Source organism: Chelonia mydas, chromosome 8 (assembly GCF_015237465.2).
Source record: "Chelonia mydas isolate rCheMyd1 chromosome 8, rCheMyd1.pri.v2, whole genome shotgun sequence".
Classification (NCBI taxonomy): domain Eukaryota; kingdom Metazoa; phylum Chordata; order Testudines; family Cheloniidae; genus Chelonia; species Chelonia mydas.
In genome coordinates, this window is record NC_057854.1 from 83,477,752 (window position 1) to 83,493,151 (window position 15,400).

The 15,400-nt window shown below is 42.4% G+C and overlaps 1 protein-coding gene across 5 annotated transcripts in view; it reads left to right on the top strand.

The window, feature by feature from the left end:
* The first annotated feature begins 657 nt into the window (after window positions 1-657).
* ERICH3 (glutamate rich 3) overlaps window positions 658-15,400 on the top strand; it is a 64,810-nt gene continuing 50,067 nt past the window's right edge. For 3 of the 5 annotated variants that reach the window (XM_043552699.1, XM_043552698.1, XM_043552701.1), the window contains exons 1-2: window positions 672-927; window positions 14,707-14,800. In XM_043552699.1, the coding sequence (XP_043408634.1) occupies window positions 908-927; window positions 14,707-14,800 (114 nt within the window). In that variant the 5' untranslated portion in view covers window positions 672-907. Of the gene's footprint in view, window positions 928-14,706; window positions 14,801-15,400 lie in introns of all 5 variants that reach the window. The other 2 variants (XM_037907726.2, XM_043552702.1) reach the window with 1 other exon arrangement.

Below are 15,400 nucleotides of genomic sequence, written 5' to 3' on the forward strand. Positions count from 1 at the left end.
CAGAACCAGGCACCTCCAACCGCTTTCCTTAAAACCTGAGAGCTGCCTCCCCATCCTCATTTACTGTTGTCTGTCTGCCTCCCCTTCCCGACGGTCTGACCCTTGCTGAGCATTATGACTCGCGTGATCTGTAGGATACCGAGAACTCCCAATGATGCCCGTGACGTGTGGACGCCTGAGGGCCAGGACTGCCTCATCTTATATGACGGGAAAGCTTTATACCAAGGGCGGGCAGTACAAATCAGCACTAACAGCCCAGCTGACTGCTTGGATCAAGAGGAGGTGCCGCCCCGGTGAAAGTCAAAATGATCAAGGAGTCACACTTAGGACAGAGCCCATGTTACTCCTCTGCATTTATTGCCCGCACAGTGATTGAGCTCTGCCGGGCACCGTGCTATGAAAGCCAGAGCGCTGGAGCCCTTTTTGCCACCCGCAGTATCTCAACGCTTCCCCCAGTGGTCCCTGGCGGCCGCTCAAAGAGGAGAGAGAGCCCTGGGTCTGTGCGTGCCCGGGTCCGGTCACGGGAGCCTGGGGAACCCGCCTGCAACGCAGCACGAGTGGCAGCCCAGCTCCCCACCCAGCGGGGCCCTGGGAGAGAGGAGAGCCATTGGGCTAAGCTCGCCTTTCTGCCCGCCCCCTCCAAAGCATCACCACGTGGTCCTCCCCTAGCAACCGGAGGGGATGTCTTGGTACAGGCGGCGAGGGGCAGGGAGAAGGCTCGGCAAGCTGAGGCCGGAGGGGTGTTGGCTGGGTTGGGGGGTTTGTGTTAGGGAGGTGTGAGGCGCAGCTGACTGCACTCTCTAGCGTGAGCGGTGACAGCTGCCTCCTCCTAAGCACCCGGCCATTAGCACAGCGATCTGCAGCTCACTTTCCATTTCCTGCACGGTCCAAAAGGCATCCTGCAAAAATGAGTCACCCTCACGCTGGGTAAGTGAGAACTGAAGTTTCCAGCTATGAACCCAGGGGGTTGGGCCAGCTGTGCCTCCTCTGGCTGGGGAAGCCGAAGGTGGCAGGTTAATTAACGAATCAGGGTTGTGGGCCGATGCTCAATGGAAGGAAAACTATTTTCAAGCACACCAATATACCTTTCCGATTATTCTTTGCTGAAGATTCTGAAGCCCTTTATGTTTTAAGATGTAATTTGCTTTTAAATAAAGAATTCTCACAAGCAGTGGCCGTCACAGGCATCAGACCCTCAGTCACAGGAGTTGGTGGCCGCAGGATAATGTCTGCATGGAAAATTAGAATTAGAAAAAAGTGCTAGTTGGGAGAGCCAGGGCTAACCTCTTGCACGTTCTCCTGGAGTGCTGCAGTGAGACGGGGAGTGGGATAATTTAATATTAAAAAGCTGTATTGACACTAGGGCTTCTGTATCTTCGTTCTTTAGATTTACTTGTTTGAACAGAGATTTTGAATCTCTTGGGGTCTCTTATTGTTGCTTAACCATTGCTACCTCTTACTAAAGAACAACTGCAGTCCTGAATAGAAAAGGAGAAAAAAAAAAAAAGACCCAAACCAATAATAGGAATCCAGTATTCTCAAATTCCCTTCCGTGTTACACAGTGGAATGTACCTTAGACTAGTTCCCCCCCACCCCACCCCACCTAACATCAGAAATACAAATAGTAGGCAGCTACATCATAACTTATTTTACAAATAATTTAAATATGCTCTTTCCTTCTAATAGTATCTATTATACATTTTAAAGAGTTGAACAGCCTAGTTAAAATCAGTTGATGTTCCTCATATTTGAAATAAGACTCTAATCTTTGTTTATGGTTATTTGGCTTTCTAATTAATTTTATGGGAATAATGGAATAAAATTCAGTGAAGCAAACAACCTGAAAGAATTTGGGGCCTGATCTTGCATTCAGATTTACACACAACTCCCAATAACTTTAGTGGTTAATAATATATACACAGCACTTTATCCTGCAATAATCTATGCAATTGAATAAGTTAACTCAGGAATGCAGGCATCATTGAAGTCAAGGAGACTGCTCATATGAATTAAAATTACTCTGCTCTATGAACCTTTGTAGAACTGAGCCCTTACCTGGCATTTCTATCTAGAGCTCATGCATAGGTTTCAAAGCTCTTTGCAAAGGTGGGTAAGTATTCCTATTTTATGTATGGGGAAAAAGATACACAGAGAGGGTTAATGCCAATGTTGTCAAAAGCATCCCCTATTTTGGGTCCCTCCGTTTTTGGGTGTGCAACTTGAGACACCTAGGCCTGATTTTGAAGATACACACAGCTCCTGTTGAAATCAATGGGAGCTGCAGGTATTCTGGACCTCTGCAAATCAGGCCCTATTTGTTGAAGTGACTTGCTCAAGATCTCAGTGCAAATTAATAGCAGAGCTGGGATTAGAACCCAGATTGCTGAATTCCCATTCCTGTACCTGTCCACTGGACCTGCTGTAAAAGGTGTAACTAGAACATGTTTTTAAATTACTACCAAACTCTTTGGAAACATTTGTATCCTGTATTTGTGAATCTGTGGTTTGTACAGTTGATAGGGTATAACCAAAAATGTCTGAAACCCCCTTGTTTTTGGAGGGTTGTGTGGCATGAGTTATTGCACAAAGGATCCTTGTATTACAACTGGTGTCTATTGTAATTAGGGCTACAGACAAATGAATGACTCAGTCATGGCTGTCTTAATATATTTCTCAAAATACTTGTGAAGTAGTCTGATTAGACTGGCTATTCATCTGTTTGGTGAAAACAGTGAAAATTACAGCACTGTGAATAATTAAGATTAGTGACTATAATTTAGGGAAAATATACTTAATAAATGAAGGCATTTTCAACAAGAACAATATGAATGGAAAAATCTTTAAAGTATTCTGTCATTATCAAAACCACCACTCCTTAAAGAAACAGGGATGCATTATGAAATTTCAAAAGCTAGTATTCAAATATTTATATGTAAAGCTTATTTAGTAAGTAAGGGTCTGATCCACAGCCAGCTGAAGTCAGTGGAAAGGCTCCAATGGATATCAGTGGGCTTTGTATCAGATCTGAAGACCTTGCCTTGCGCTTGCAAACATTTAAGTAGGGTACGTAAATTTACTCATGTGAGTAGTCACATTGCTTTCCCATTGACTCCATGGAGTTATCATGTGAATAAAGGTATGCATGTATTTAAGTGTTTGCAGGATTGGGGCAAAGAGATTAACCACCTGCCTGTTGACTTCAGTGGGTTTTGGATCAGCAAACCAACCATGTTACAGCCAGTGTTTTAAAGTGGTCTTTAAAAAGTGTGTGTGTGGGGTGGGATGTCTATCATTTCCTGCAAAAGTAAAAAGCAACATCGCATCTGTTCTGCTTCTCCAGCCCCCACATCAATTCTAAGCCCCTCGTTCTAGCCTCCCCTCTGCTCCTCCCGCAGCTCCTGATGTTCTTTACTCTCCTCTCTTGGTGTGAGTGGGGTGTAGCAGGGTCTCCTCTCCCTCTGCCCAGGCCTGGTGTAGCAGAGTGGGAGGAGCAAACCTATTGCTTATAACAGGGGTGGCCAGCCTATAGCTCTGGAGCCACATGCGGCTCTTCAGAAGTTAATATGTGGTTCCTTGGATAGGTGCTGACTCCGGGGCTGGAGCTACAGGCGCTACCTTTCCAATGTGCCGGGGGGTGCTCACTGTTCAACCCCTGGCTCTGCCATAGGCCCCACCCCCACTTCACCCCTTTCTGCCCCCTCTGCTGAGCCTACAGTGCCCTCACTCCTCCCCCCCCCCCATGAAACAGCTGATCAGGAGGTGCAGGAAGGGAGGGGGAAGTGCTGATCAGGGGGGCTGCTGTTGGGTGGGAGGCACTGGAAGCGGTGTGGGGGAGCTGATGTGAGGTCTGCTGACCTATTACTGTGGCTCTTTGGCAATGTACCTTGGTAAATTCTGGCTCCTTCTCAGGTTCAGGTTGGCCACCCCTGGCTTACAGGAAGGGAGAAGCGGCTGGACTCTTTCTGCTGTCTCCTCCAACTCCCCCACCTGTGAGAACAGCTTTGCCTACTGAGGGGAGCAGGAGACAGCATTATCTGCAACAGCACTGATTGGCTGCTCTTCCCCACGAGATAGGACAATGGGGAAAGAAGCAAGTCACAAGGGTTTTACTCCCCAGGCAGGGTGAAATGTGTACCCCTCAGCAACATTGTTCATGATTTTATAGATTTCTATCATATCCCCCCCACCCCCATCATTTCTTTTTTCTAAGACGAACAGCCCCAGTCTTTTTAATCTTGCCTTGTGTGGAAGCTGTTCCATCCCCTTTTGCATTTTTGTTGCCCTTTTCTGCACCTTTTCCAATTCTACTATCTCTTTTGAGATGGGGTGATCAGAGCTGCACACAGTAGTCAAGGTGTGGGTGTACCATGGATTTATATAGCAGTGTTATGATTTTTTCTGTCTTATTATCTATCCCTTTCCTAATCATTCTTAACATTGGTAGCTTTTTTGACTGCTGCTGCACATTGAGCGGATATTTTCGGAGAACTATCCACAATGACTCTACGATCTTTGTCTTGAGTGGTAACAGCTAATTTGGACCCCATCATTTTGTGTGTGTATAGTTGGCATTATTTTTTTCCACTGTGCATTACTTCACACTTACCAATATTGAATTTAATCTGCAACTTTGTTGCCCAGTGTAGTGAGATCCCTTTGTAACTCTTCACAATCAGCTTTGGACTTAACTATCTGGTGTAATTTTGTATCGTTTGCAAATGTGGCCATCTCACTGTTTCCCCCTTTTCCAGATCATTTATGACCCTGGTCCGCTCAAGCAGGCTGCTGCTGTTTTCAGAGATACTGCCTTAGGGCATTTGGCTAGGGACAGGTGAAGAGAGAATCTCCCCAGCAAAGCAAAATAACAATTCATCTATGGGGTTTCAGAGTTATTTCACAAGATTCTTTTTCAACAGATGATCCCTTCCCCACCCCAAAAATAGAAACCAACCCCAAACCCATCTCAATCACTGGTCACATTTCCTTCATGTAGCTTAAGTTCATAAACACCAAATGATATAACCATCTTTAAATATACAACAATATGATCAAGGCAGCTGTTCTGACTCTGGAGTGCCCTGTCCTGGCTCATAGACAGCAAAATCTATTTCTCTGTGTAGGATGAGAGTAGCCCAGCTCTGTGTTGGGTAATAAGGCTCAGCTGCACATGATTATCTCAGTTCAGGCAGACCCTCCCAGCTGGGACTCTGAAATTCTCTGCTGCTGGGATTTAACATCAGCTTTTCCTTTAGCAAAAAAGCAGCCCCCAAAAGCGTACCTCTGGTTTGGCAGGGCCTCCTGTGCCAAGGGACATTGCGACTAGGCACATGATGGCTGCAGAGCTTCCTTAGGGGGATGACAAGATTCCATTTCAGGCCTGATTCTATAAAACCTTACTCACTTGAGAAGTCCTGACCTCCCCAAGAAGTTGCTCACAAATCACTTCAGTGGGACTTCTTGTAGGAGTCAGGGCTGTAGGAGGATTTGGCTCTCTTGTGTTGCAGAGTGTTGAGTAAGCTGTTGGTGGCTGATAATTAATGCATAAAGATAACATACTTCTCTTAGATTTCTTCTGTTTGCAAGATAAATAAGAATGGGGAGAGTCCCTGTATATCACCAGCTGGAAATAATGCAAGATTTCATAGCTTATTAAAATTTTATTAAAGCTGAGAATGCATCTCCATCATGGCTAGAACTGTTTGTTCTCATTATGGTTTAAGTGGAAAAGTGGCAATAAACTGCAATTGTACAATATAAAGCAGGAATTGTAATGCCCAGTGACTCTACCAATCAATAAATAAGGCATTGATGCTCTCTTAGTCTATTTCTTTGGTGGAATATCACTAACTTAATTACACCATGAACAATTAACCGTGGAGATTTGATGTATAAAAATAACATTAGAGGCCTACACAGACTTTGTTCAGATACACTTATGAATCAATACATATGGTCATAAAATCATTACTACAGAGACAACATTGTTTGTTTGTCTCTGAGCTACAGTACATAATACATTGTAAACTGGTAAACACCAGATATTGCTGAAAAATATCTGGCACTGATGTTGCAAATGAAAACCTTGTAGAGTAGAATATTCCAAGTGAACAATCCCTTAATTCGCTAAATGCTCAGTGGTGTGGTGGTTTAACCAGGCTGTGCTGGGTGAAAATGACAAGGTTCTATTGGCAAGGCAGTAAAAGAAACTTATCTGAAGTCATGTGCAATATGAATGAGCAGCACGTACTCTGGTATTTGAATAATTTAAGTCCCCACTGCCACTGAGAGAATTATTGCAGGGTATTTTGGAGAGCTGCAAACTTTGTTAGCCTGATAAATAGTTTTTAAAAAAAGGCAAAATTCTGTGTGTTGGTTTTTATACAATGTAGTTGTAGCTGTGTCGGTTCCAGGATATTAGAGAGACAAGGTGGGTGTTGGTTTCTAGGCTTTTGTCCAGTCTGAGTATTTGTACTTTATTAATTTATTACTTAATGGAAAGAAGGAGAGAGGCTCCAGTGACAGTAATTCATTTGCTTTAACAGGCTGTTAAGATATTATCGTAGCAGTGTAAATGATACCAAAGTGTGAGTGGTGAGCAAATGAAATGATGCATATCCTGGATGATGTAAGGCCAAGCTGTCTGTTATAGGCATTTCCCCCTGCCTTCAAACAACTTTGCTGGAAATGGAGCATTTTAGCAAATTTCTTGAGTTTACTCTAGGCCAGATTGTGTATGGTCCCTGCGCAGGTATACAAAAGTGTGGAGAGGGTATATGATTTTTATGACCATTTTTATTAATTGGAAAGTATATGTGAACAAGGTCTGTGTAGACCTCTAACATTATTTTGATACATCAAATCTTCATGGTTAATTTTTCACGGTGTAATAAAGTTAGTGACATTGCATCAAATAAACAGATTAAGAGAGCATCAATGCCTTATTTATTGATTGCCAGAATCACTGGGAATTTTTTGAAATTTTTGTCTAAACATTTTTAATTTTTTTTTCAAATTCTACAAGCTCTAATTCCTTATAATAAGCAAAATAAAACACTATTTACATTAAATTGTATTTGTACATTGAGAAAATACAGTAAAGTAGGCCAGGGGTTTTCCATGTTTACTGTCTCTCAGTGACTCCACAGCAAAAAATTCTTTGTCCTGAGTATTATTCCATGACTGGAAGTTAGTTAACAAGTTAACTCATGATGCATGAGCCAGAAAAGAATCCAGCTCAATCTCCTGTTTATATTTTGCAGTGCTAACAAGAATCACAAATAAAAGAAAAGAAAAGAAAAAAAACCCTTGCTCAGCAAAGTGAGCAGAGATGACTCTGAATATGTGCAGATCTCTCCCATGGTACTTCAAATAGGAGGTGCTGGCTGTAGTGCATTTACCCATAATTTCCTTTCTGTTAGGCAGCATCCTCTGTCAGTTATTTCCCTGGCTGCTATTTGCCACTGTACTTCAGTGGTTCTGCAGGCAGACAGGGACAAATTCATAGCTGTGAAGGTTCTTTTCTCAGTGGAGCCACTGAGGTGCTGCCACACAAAATGGGAGGAAATGGAACTTGGAAATTGCAGGGATAGCGCATGGCCTCTGTGATATGAAGTCCTACTCGTTGGGGCATGTTGCTTTGCAGGGAGCCCCAAGTGATTAGGAGCATGGCCACAAGACCTTCCCTGCCCTGATCCTCTGCTGCTTCCTTCCCTGGGTGTGTTGGTTGCATGAGGTCTGAATTGTGGCTACTCTTGGACACAGGATAAAAACCTATGTGGATCCTTCTGGAATGGCAAAGCTAAGCCTTCTATAGTAAATACCTGAAAAATGAATGCAGATATATGGTGGTCTAATTTCCTAGCATGGATGCCTTAATAGGATATTCATCTCCTGTCTTTCAGCACCCAAATAGGCATTTACACATTAAGTGCCTAACTACTGACCTGAATGTTGACATGTGGGATTTGGGCATTCTAATTTGGCCAATAGAGAGATTACAAATCAAAAATAAATACAGAATGAAACGGTGAGACCAATGAACTGGAGAAAAAAATAGATATAGCAAGTAACATAGCACATATGAAATAGCAAAGAAAAGGGAACTATTCATAAAATTGCCAGAGGAGATGGGCTTTTGAGCTTTTTAAGTCATAGTAATAACAAGCTAGGTGAATATACTTGTAGCAGAAGACGAGTGATACTGTCTTGTTTGTTGTGTCTCTGTCACAGATTGTTTGTTCACTTCTGCTCGATTTTCTGCATCTAACCTATGCACTTTGTCACCCGAAGCTCCTTTAGGAAGGACATTTGTATGTAGCTTCTTAAATAGCTTGGTCTTTGGGATGTGGCCTTTAAAACATAACAACAGCAAACACACTACCGTCTGCTTCCCCACAATATTTAGGAGTACAGGGACTCAGGAATTGCTATACTAGATCAGATCACTGGGCCATCTCATTCAGTATTCTGTCTCTGACAGTGGCCAATACAAAGTGCTTCACAGGAGGAAATCCTACTGTAATTTGTCTTGGGAGAACCTGCTTCCAGGGAAAGTTTGAGCCTAACTCCGCAAAGTTAGAGGTTGCCTTATGCCCTGAAGCTAATTAATAACTCGCCATAAAATATTTGTTGGTATCTAAACCTAAGTCTACAGTGGTGTGATATTGTTACTTTATCTTTCTTAACTGTTTCCCTGCTTTTTTCCACCACAACCGATAAACGTTTTTCTGAATCATATCTGGATATGATTAGTGAATGAGCTGGAGATAAATAGCACTCCATGGAGTGTCTGGGAGAGGTAACGTGAGAAGACTGCTGCTGGTGCCCTTGTCACAACAATGAATACATTCTGTCTGTGCCATAGGTAGCTTTCAGCACCTGAGAACACAAGCCTAGTCTGAAGTTCAGGTCTTTCAATAAATGGTGTGCCTTTTCATTTAGAGGCTAAGGTCTTACATGGAATACATTACATTAGAACGATATGCATGCACACAGTCCTTTTGGAGTGCTAACAGGACCTGATCCAAGGCCTACTGATGTCCCATTTATTTCAGTGGGCTTTGGGGCCAGCCCCTACACAGTGTTAGTATGGCCCACTTCTGCATAGTCGTAAGCTATAGAAACCACCCCTGGCCATGTAACCAGCTCATTATTTACCAGAGGTTGGATGACTCTCATGAGCAAGGCTTTGTAGAATCAGGCCCATACTCCATACATGTGACTAAAATCTGAATTAAAGTTGATATCTCACCACACTGTATGGGTCAGTTATGTGCTAATTTGTTTTTACAAATCAGACCCCAATTAGGGTAGAAAGCACAGGCTTTGGGTGGGCACTATGGGCCTGATCCCAAGCCTCTTAAAGTCAGCAGGACTCTCTCCCTTGATTTCAATGGGCTTTGGATCAGGCCCCAAAAGAACATCTCTGCCCCCCGCCCCTCTCCAGTATCCAATTGAACTTTGAATTTGAATTCATTATTTCTGAGGCGCTGTCTGTTCATAATTAAAAGAAGACTCAAGAACATAACTCTACCAAGAGCTAGGTTTGGTGCATGCCCAGAGATCAGTTGTAATCTAACTTGTTATATGACCCGTGAAATACTTAATGGAAGGATATTGGGTTAAGTTTCTCTTCTGTCTTTACTAATATGGTACAGCATTGCCAGCATTGCCAACTGATTGTGTAAATCAATACTTGGCTATAATCCGGCAGTTTCAAATGCAAAGGCAAACAAGGGATAAAGAAAGTAACATAAACAGTTGCTATAGTACCGGTGTTTAATCTCCATGCATAACATGGTAAACTAAATTGTTTGTTTAAAGTTTAATTTGTGTGGTGTAGGCTACCTGTGAGATTATTGTGAAACCAAAAAATATATTGCACATAAATCTGTTACCTTCCTCATTTTTTCTTAGGATAATTTTTATTCCCCTATCTCCTTGAGAGCTCTTTTGTATACAGTACTTCACCACTGTGTAATAGAAATGAAGCCTGTGTAAACCAATTGAAAGTTACAGGCAAAAATGTACAGACCAGCTCAGACTGAAACAAACCCAACTATTCAACAGATTACTCATTCATCATATAATAAAATACCTTGCACATCTTCTGTGTCTTCCATCAGACTGCCAACGTACTACACAAATATTAATGAACTAATTAGTCTCACCTTTCGCCTCTGTTGAGGTAAATATTGCTAGTCCCATTTTACAGAAGGGGGAATTGAGAAACAAGGGTGCTAAATTTTCATAAATATGTACTAATAGATGCCTCAGTTTTTGGTGCCCAGTTGGGACACCTTGGGTTAGATTTTCAGAACTTCCGAGCACCTGCAACTCCTGTTGAGTTCCAATGGAGCTGTGAGCGCTCAGTACCTTTGACAATCAGCCCCTAGTTATCTCAGACTGGGCACCCAAAAATGGAGGTGCCTACATTTAGTGGAGACTTTCCCAAGGTCAGCCAACATGTCTGGGATAGAGGCAGGCACAGAAGTCCCATTTCTTGGCTCCCTGACCATCCTTCTTGACTTGTCATTCTTTCAGTTTTTCATTGATTATTAAACAAGAGACACATGCATTTGTTTATTCTGGATGGTCATGTGCATTCAAAAGGATGTTTAATACATAGAAAATAGAGATGGAAGAGAACCACTAGGTTAAATTATCTTGGACAGATTCTGGACCAGACTGGGCCCCCATTGTGCTTCTCTAGGGACAAGAAGGGGACTTGAAGTTGCCCCAAATGGGGCTGTGACACACTGCCCCCAAACCACTTATGTAGGGAATGAGTTGGGGCAGAAGTTGGTGTAGCCCAAGCACTTTGCACTCCATCAATCATGAGCCAGCACAATGGCCTGTAAGGGGCTGTTAGAAGCAAGTGCAGTTTAGAGCAGCAGTCATGAAGCTGCTCGCATTGCACTGGGGCTGAACCATTCCCAGTACAGGAGGAAGAACAGGTGATGCAAAGCCATCTTGCATCTTTTCCTCATGTGTATCAAGTGTAGCTCAGTGCACCTGACGCTTGAGCTCTCCCCTGTTCTGCTAGTGGAGTCTTGTTCCCTGTAGTACATTTTTAAGCTCTTTGTTGGGCTGTTCTAGTTTTAAATGTCCCAACTAATGGATTTTCCACCTTTTTCTCTTGGGAGAGTGTGCTAAAATCTGCTTGGACTTCATTTACTATTCCACACTCTGGAAGGAAAATAATTTTCCTGATATTCAGCCTACATATTCCTTCTGTCATATTTAATCCCATAAGGAATCAATGAGTAAGTGCAGGTTCGGAGTCAGGAGGTCTTGAATTATAATAATGGCTCTGCTGCTGACTCATTGTGTGGCTCTATACAAATCTCTTTGCCTCAGTTTCCCCATCTATAAAATGATTCTCATATCCATTCTTCCTAGGGATGCTATAATTAATGTTAGTTTAGTATATTAGAACTATCATGTATGCTTATAAGTGCTCTGTATTATTACTATCCTAATGCCACTAAGCTTGGTTACACCCTAAATAATTCTCCATTCCTTAGTGCTCACACACTAAAATATGTGTAGAGGTTTATTATGTACACCCTTACCGCTCACTATATGTATTTAGATTGAGCTTTTCATTGGCGTCTAAGTGAGTTAGGAGCCCAATTCCCATTTAAATTCAATGGGATATGGCTATCCAGCTTCCTTTGGTCTTTTAAATATCCCAGTGTTAGCTTCTGTAATCATCTATTGTAATTATTACTAGTTAAAACAAACAAAAGGAAGTACTACTTCACAGAACACAGTCAACCGGTGGAACTCATTGCCAGGGGATGTTGTGAAGGCCAAAATTATAGCAGTGTTCAATAAAGAATTAGGTATGTTTATGGAGGATAGGTCCATCTATAGCTATTAGCCAAGATGGTCAGGGGTGCAACGCCATGCTTTGGTTGTCCTTAGCCTCTGATTGCCAGAAACTGGGAGTGGACAGCAGGGGATGGATCACTCAATGATTTCCTGTTCTGTTCATTCCCTCTGAAGCACCTGGCATTGGCCACTGTCTGAAGACAAGATACGGGCTTGGACCATTTGTCTGACCCAATATGGCTGCTCTTATGTTCTTATGTAGTTATTACTTATATTGCAGCAGTATTTAGGAGCTCCAGTCATGGACCAGGGCCCCATTGTGCTAGATGCTGTACAAACACAGAACAAAAACACAGTTTCTGCCCTGAAGAGCTTACAGTTTAGGTAGCTGGTCTCCTTAAAATCTCAAGGCCACAGTGCAGCACAGGAGAGATGGGATATCTAACTGCTTTTTCCTTGCAAGGTTCATATTGTACTTCAGGGTGGGCTGTTCTGTATCTTGAGCTTTCTAGGCTAGTAGCACTTACATTCTTGAAAGTCTAGTGACAGTCTTTCACCATGTCTTCTTCTGTATTAGTGTTGGCCTTAGATGAGGGTCCTTGCCCAATCTCTTGGGCACGCAACATATTCCTAGACCAAGGAGAGTACAAAGCTGATCTTCCAAATATGATAATAAAATTTGATATCAGTTTTTGGAGGGGACAGTGGGAAGGCCCAGTATTCCCTTTCATATTATCTGGTTCTGGTTTAAAATATGTGTCTGCAGTTCTCAGGATGTCTGTACAGTGTCAGGTCCAGATTCTGATTCATGCAGATAGAACAATCATAAGAGATGAGTGTGCACAGAATGCATGTTGGCCTTTTGTACCAGCTCTTCAGTGGCTTGTGGAATAAATTGACTTCCTTATTTAGCTGGAGAGTCTCAGCCTTGCAGAGTGGATCTAATGATTTTCTGTAATGGACTGTAGCTACAGTGGGGGAAGACAGAAGGAGCAATCTCACTATTACCAGCTGCACTTTAAACAGTACAAACAGCTGCCATATAGTGAGTGCAGACTAAAGCATAGTACCATAGCATCATGAGCTAGTAATATCATGAAATGTGTGAATATGATGCAGTGCAAATTCTTTGCAGATGGATTCAGGCATATTTATATGGGGCATGTAGGACTGTGTGACTTGTTTAAATAATATATTCTAGAAAGAAGCATTGATGTACATTTGAATTTTTTTAAAACAGCTCCTAAAATAGGTGGGACAGATACTAATCCTATTGCCATGAGTTAGTCATCTCATCCCATACAGAGCTTGAGTTCTGCCACTTTTAAGGCCAAATGCAGGACACATTTCTTTTAAACAGGCCTTTCCTCATTAACGAAGTAGCCTGCTGGCTTGGCAACATTTCCTCCTGGGAAACAACCACTTAGCTGAATCCTTGTGGAGAAAGTGTTTTAAAATAAAGAGAAAAGCTGGGCTCTTCTTTTGGACACACGCAACTGTGACCTTTAGTTTAGAAAACTAAATGTCCCAAGTTATGTCTATAGACATTGCAGTAGTGGAGAATTAGAACTAGAGATGCTGTAGAAAGACAGATGGATTCATAACTACAGAAGAAACACTCAAGAAGAATGCTAAGGTAGAGACATAAGCTAATCAACCATTTTTAGAAAATAAATTTGCATCCTGGACTGACAACTTGCATGTTAATTTTCAAACCAGCACAAATAAAAATGGTCCAAGGTTTGTTATAGAAACAGTATTTATGGATGCCAACGACATGACTCTCCTAGGTAGTGATAATATGGACACTACCTAGAAAGAGGAAAAAGAGGGTGACCTAGAGAAACGTTATGCTGAGCAATAGAGAAAGAAGGCAAATCCCTTATCAAGATACACAGAAGCCTGAACGTATCTGAAATAAATGGTCGAAATTGGCGGATGCTCTATGGGCCTGATGTTGTGGGAGGAAAAAGAAAGAAAGAGATTCATGTTCTTTATATTTAGTGGGGCTAGAAGTTGCTGTTTCAATTGTATATATTGAAAGAGGCAGATTCTCTGGTCTGCTAACTCTGTTTTGGGCTACGTAAGTAGCACAAAGAGGACTTAAATCAGCCAGAGAAGGCCAGTGGAGTTTTCCCCCTGTGTATGTGAACTCTGGTTGCATAAAGTGGGCAGAGACTGCATAGCTGCCTTATGCACCATCCCCTTCCAGTGCCAGTCTAAAAGGATGGAGGGTGCATGTAGGAGGTGTGCTGGGGACAAGGAGAGGGGTGTAAGGAAGCAGATTTCTAGTATGCTTGATCTTCCATTCATGCAAATTAGAACTGTACCTCTGTAACTCTAGCTTGCACCGAGGCCAGACATGTTGGGATTAGAGAGCTGCAACTGGCTCATTGATACCTTCCCGCCCGATCTCGCTGTACTCAAACTCCAAGCAGCCAAATCTGGCCCCAAATTACTTATGTGTGAATGTTCATTGGTGCTATGGGTATGATATTAAGCTACCATAAATCCAATAATTTCTTACTCTGGCAGACCTCTCATTGGAATTTTTGTCTGAGCAAGAACTGTGGCCTGGGGTCCACAGTGAAAACAGTCTTTACTGGTTGATATTTTATTTAATGTTGAGCAAACAAAGGGCCTGTGTATCACAGAATGAGTGATTTCTGGAGAAGATATAAATCTCTCATGGAACAGGGGGATGTTACCTCTATGGCACATTTGAAGGTTATTTATCTGACAAAATGCCTGAATTGTTTCTTCAAGACAGCACTTTGTGCATCTAAATTTTAGGTAGATAATTTATAACTTCAACACTAAACTCTGGGTTTTCATAATGTCTCCATGGTGACTTCATTTATTGGTTTCAGGTCACTCGCAACCTACAACAGCCTTACAGACAAACACTTGGCTGGATACTTCAGCAATACAAGGATAAGAAGGCATCTTCAGCGATCAGGGCTGGTAGGCTTCAAAGGCTCCCTTTTTGTTACTTTTACCTCACACTGCTGGGTATTTTTGCTTTTCAGTACAGAGGTAGGGTAGCCACTTTTAAAAATTTGCCCATATAGACAAAAACATATCATGGTGTCATCCCATGCCAGCATGATGTAATGTGATCACATTTTGATGCTATGTAAGTTCATTGCATTACCATCCAACATCATAGTGCGATCACATATGGCAGGACCCTATGGGATTTGGGGTCCTGTAAATATAGCAGGGTTGTGGAACACAGAGCTGTGGTGCTAAAATCTGGACAATCCTAGAGCATCGAGGGCAGGTGCTAATCCTGGGCCTGATACTGCAGTGTGCTAAGTGGCATCAAAGACTTCACTGGGAGTTGACGAATTTGCAGTTAGCACACTACTGGAGGTACTTAGCACATTGCAGCATTGGAGGCTGAGGGATGCTCATCTTATTTAAGATGCACAGCACCACCATATGTGATTGGGCTGTAAATGTGTTAACTCATTATTGGTAGGGGGTGTGTGCGCGACAAGGCAACGTTAACTGGTTCTGTTCATACCACGGGTGAGAGACAATTCTCACACTTAAGATAGG